This window comes from Arctopsyche grandis, chromosome 1 (genome assembly GCF_051622035.1).
Source record: "Arctopsyche grandis isolate Sample6627 chromosome 1, ASM5162203v2, whole genome shotgun sequence".
Lineage (NCBI taxonomy): Eukaryota > Metazoa > Arthropoda > Insecta > Trichoptera > Hydropsychidae > Arctopsyche > Arctopsyche grandis.
Window position 1 is genome coordinate 5,830,791 of NC_135355.1, and position 5,137 is coordinate 5,835,927.

The 5,137-nt window shown below is 37.2% G+C and overlaps 1 protein-coding gene across 2 annotated transcripts; it reads right to left on the reverse strand.

Annotated features, from left to right (window-relative positions):
• Positions 1-963: 963 nt before the first annotated feature.
• LOC143913090 (uncharacterized) lies at positions 964-4,226 on the reverse strand. 2 transcript variants are annotated; one of them, XM_077432689.1, is made up of 2 exons: positions 1,313-4,226; positions 964-1,269 (listed from the first exon to the last, which is right to left on the reverse strand). In XM_077432689.1, the coding sequence occupies exon 1, from the start codon at positions 3,956-3,958 to the stop codon at positions 2,414-2,416; it is 1,545 nt and encodes a 514-aa protein (XP_077288815.1). In that variant the 5' UTR covers positions 3,959-4,226; the 3' UTR covers positions 964-1,269; positions 1,313-2,413. The 2 variants fall into 2 exon arrangements, with proteins under 2 accessions (XP_077288815.1, XP_077288824.1); XM_077432698.1 differs by having other exon boundaries at positions 965-1,196; positions 1,291-4,220.
• Between the last annotated feature and the right edge of the window lie 911 nt (positions 4,227-5,137).

The following is a 5,137-nucleotide window of genomic DNA, read 5'->3' on the forward strand; positions in this document are numbered from 1 at the left end:
AGCGGCCCTGTATATCTACATATATCGTCGATATACTGCCAGAAAGTTTCAAGGCAAAAATCTTCGTTTTGAGAAAATCGATTCTTTCGAAAATCAAGAGGTTTGAAGCTCTCTATTTTGTGACCCAAATCATTATTCATTTTTTAACTTAACAAATTCAAAACATCACATTTTTGACTTAGCATTTTTTGCCAGTATACCGACGATCGGTCTCCGTGACGAGCCAGAATGTTAAATTACAGAAAACGCAAATATCGGAAGGCAAAGATCGAAAATCGAAAGATCTTAAGTCGAAAGATCAAAAAAAAAGGGTGCATGGTAAACGGTACATACTCACGTACATACTCACTTAATTTGCGCGAGCAGGGTACAACAGGAACAAGAGGAACAGGCTTTCCCTCCCGTATTCTGCGCGCGCACATTAATACGGGAGGAAAAGCCTGTTCCTCTTGTTCCTGTTGTATCCTGCTCGCGCAAATTAAGTGAGTATGTACCGTTTACCATGCACCATTTTTTTTTTATCTTTCGACTTAATTTCTTTCGATTTTCGATCTTTGCCTTCCGATATTTGTGTTTTCTATAATTTAACATTCTGGCTCGTCACATAGACCCACCGACGATATATATATATATATATATATATATATATATATATATATATATATATATATATCCCATATAAGAAAACTCCATTGTCTTAAATGATTTTCTATGAGTTGTCGACGATTTGACGGAAACTCATGAGTTCTCAGCAACAACAGCAACGAAGCTCATGCAGTCGAAGTTGTTTCTATACAAACAAAAAAAACTACTATATATATATATATATATATATATATATATATATATATATATATATATATATATATATATATATATATATATATATATATATATATATATATATATATATATATATATATAGGATCCGGATGTGAAGGATTCCAAGTGAAACGCGCAGATTAAGTCAGAACTATTTATTGTACACGCTCTTCGGGCTTGTCCTCCAACAAGTGACCATAACAACACGCATCCGGTCTTTCCCAGGCATACCACACACACTCTATCTCGGCTCGTTTAAAAATCAATTCTACATTCGGTCATTCCTGACTGTCATTCGCCCTCGGATGACATTCTTCGTCTTTTATATTTTTACAGCATTTCATCTCACATTCTTTTACATTTCATCTTCTACTCTATACAATGTATCATCTTACATTCTTTTAAAACATTTCCTCTATCATCCTCAACAATGTTTCATCTCACATTCTTTTACATTTCATTTTCCACTCTATACAATGTATCATCTTACATTCTTTTAAAACATTTCCTCTATCATCCTCAACAATGTTTAATCTTCCATTCCATAAAATCATCTTATATTCTCCTAAACATGCTTTCAATTGTCACAATTACAATTTAAATCACAATTACAATCATCATCACAATTACAATCATCATCACAACTACATTTCAATACACTTATACATCAATCATTTCACAATTTACATAACAATTACAATTATAACAAATTAATCGTTACACATTTCACTACAAATCAATTTTTTCATTTCAACACAATTCAATCTTCAATAAAGTTACACATAACAACTAAAGTTACACATAAATCATCACAATTACAATTTAAAATTATGTCAAGCAATACAAAACATTAAAATCAATACCTTTACAATGACAAGTTAAATCTTTACATCGGAAACAATCACATTTTATAACATTACTAGAATTAGCAATAAAACATTAAAATCAATACCTTTACAATGACAGGTTAAATCTTTACACCGGAAACAATCACATTTTAAAACATTACTAGAATTAGCAATAAACATTAAAATCAATACCTTTACTATGACAGGTTAAATCTTTACATCGGAAACAATCACATTTCAAAACATTACTAGAATTAGCAATAAAACATTAAAATCAATACCTTTACAATGACAGGTTAAATCTTTACATCGGAAACAATCACATTTTAAAACATTACTAGAATTAGCAATAAACATTAAAATCAATACCTTTACTATGACAGGTTAAATCTTTACATCGGAAACAATCACATTTCAAAACATTACTAGAATTAGCAATAAAACATTAAAATCAATACCTTTACAATGACAGGTTAAATCTTTACATCGGAAACAATCACATTTTAAAACATTACTAGAATTACATTTCAATACAGTTATCTTATATTCTTCTAAGCATGTAACCAAATTAAAACATGATTCAATATACAAAGCACTTCCCAAAAATACTAGAATAAGCAATAAAACATTACACTTTTCAATCATCAAATTACAAGTAAGGCTTAACTAAAAACCCTCCAGGCATTTCACTTATTCTCTAATTCACAAACGCACACTTCACTTCCATCGGTGCAACTTAAATTCTATCCAATGCCCTCGGCGATTCTCTGTGACTGTCCGAGGAATCTGCCGTCACCCCACAGATATTCTGCTAGTAATTTACCATAAATGAAGTCAACACATATTGGTTCTAGCTCACTGATACATCCAGTAAGTCTTTTCTCAATCCATGGTTCTATTTTCTTTTCCATTGAATTAACATCAATCCGACTACGACCAAGCTTGAAAGTGAATACAGTGTCCTTCGGTGTTGAAATTTTGACTGGGTCTCTTAATCCTTCTTGTGATTTAGCCATATCTTTCTCTTTGTCTTTATGTTTCTCCTCTTCTTTATTCTCATCTTCAGAATTCTTCAAATGACTATAATCCTTAGATCCTTTTCTAAATTGATCATCGGGTGGTTGATCTGTATTTGAAGACGGTATGTCTCCGTAGTCCCAAAGTCTTCCTCTTTGCAAACCATCACCGTCCATACTTCCATCAGCCAGGTTCACACCTCCATCAGCCATGTTCGCATCGTCCTCTTCATCATTGGAAACAATGAGTTTTTGAGCAGACATCTCTCGTGAAGCCCGTTGCTGCAAAGGTCTTTTTCTGTGCAAACCATCACTGTTCACACTTACATCAGCCATGTTTACATCTCCATCAGCCATGTTCGCATCGTCCTCTTCATTATTGGAAACAATGAGTTCTCTTTGAGCAGACATCTCTCGTGAAGCCCGTTGCTGCAAAGGTCTTTTTCTGTGCAAACCATCACTGTTCACACTTACATCGGCCATGTTTACATCTCCATCAGCCATGTTCGCCTCGTCCTCTTGTGTTAGAATACTGACTGGTTCTCTTATTTCTTCTTGTATTGGAATACTGACTGGTTCTCTTATTTCTTCTTGTATTGTCAAGACAGTCTTTGTTTTGGTGCTGTTACATTGAGCTGATATGTGCCCAAACTCGTTACAATTGAAACAACGAGTTCCTCTCGTCTTAAACCTACAGTCGGCTGCTAAATGACCACGTCCACCACAATTGTAGCATCGTGAACTCAGTCTTTCTCGGTTTTCACGGTTTCTCACGGATCCCGTCACCCTGGGTTCGTCGTCTGGTGTTTCACCGGCCCCACTTGAATCGGAGTCAATGGGCCCTGCTTGTGCAAGCATTTCTCGTTCTTCAAAGACGAGCTCTTCGTCATCCCACTGGAACTCTTCTATCAGTTTCTGCTTAAGGATAGTCCATGATGTAATTATCCCTTCTGAATCCAGGAACATTCTCGCTGTTCCTACGCAATATATTCTCCCGTAGACCAGTTGCTCCAGGGGCGTCCAGTGGAAGAACTTCGCAAATTCTTCCATGCGCACAATCCACTGGCTGATTGGCACACCGCCGATCCCCTTAAACCGTGGCGCGTATGTCTCGAATTTGTCTCTGTCAAAATATGGCACTTCGTCTTCTTCTTCCTCTTCATCGTCGTCGTCATCATCTTCGTCTAAGTCCGCGAACCTCTGCATCTCCACGACAGTTAACCGACGTAAAACTGACGCTGACATTGGCGCTATCGTCTTGGATATCATCATCGTCGTGTGGCGTGTTCGCTAACGTGACGTCACCGACGTCACGGGCTTCCGCATTCTCGTCATCGCGCGCGCGTCCTAACCTCAACTGTCAAAACTCCGCGTCGTCGTCTGACCGCTTCTGGCTGTCACTCGAAATGTCTTCAGGCATCCCGGACAAAGCCCCCAAATATAGGATCCGGATGTGAAGGATTCCAAGTGAAACGCGCAGATTAAGTCAGAACTATTTATTGTACACGCTCTTCGGGCTTGTCCTCCAACAAGTGACCATAACAACACGCATCCGGTCTTTCCCAGGCATACCACACACACTCTATCTCGGCTCGTTTAAAAATCAATTCTACATATATATATATATATGCATTTATAGGTATATAAGAAAAAAACACTAATCACATCATATATACATGAAAAAATCAACAAAACCACCATGATAGAAATCCCACCTACATTCATATATGAAAGAAACGTTTCGACTTTGACACAAATTCTCGGTTTTCTCGACGTATTTTCATTGTAGGGTAAGTCGATTAAGCTTTTTCGCGCGAACCGCACAAATATCGCATTCCACACACGATCGAAAATTAATTCGAAACGAATAATTGACGCAACTGTATTGTAATATTTCGGCGTCGGAGGTGTAAAGAATCTCGTGACTCGCGAACGCATTCACCGATTTGAACTTTTCTCTTGCGACCGCAAGTCATCATCATCCGTCCGCTGATGATGGATCGAAAAAGTTCTCCCTCGACGAGGAGAGCTTCGCAAACTTTCAATTGTCAATTGTGAAAGTGCGAGTGAGCGAACACGACTCGAGAGTGCTAAGATGGCCATCTCAACAACAGCGGCATATTGCTAACGCCGCAAATCCATCGTACGAAAGTCGACAAATCATTGCCACCACACACACAACCCCGAGACCGATTTTGACGATCGACGTTGAAAGCGACGTGATGAGCAATTTAAATAACCGAAAAGAAAGCGAAATTAAATATAGATAGTGTGATTAAACTGAAACGCATTATGAATACTGATGGATGCTTTGTAATAGGAAATTAAACTTTCTTTATTATTTCATACGCATCATATTTTATGCGCTGATGACTCCACTTAAACCGGGGTCAATAACATTTTTTTTGTAATTATGTATAACGGTTTGCTGAAGTCAACAGTGCTTAAACA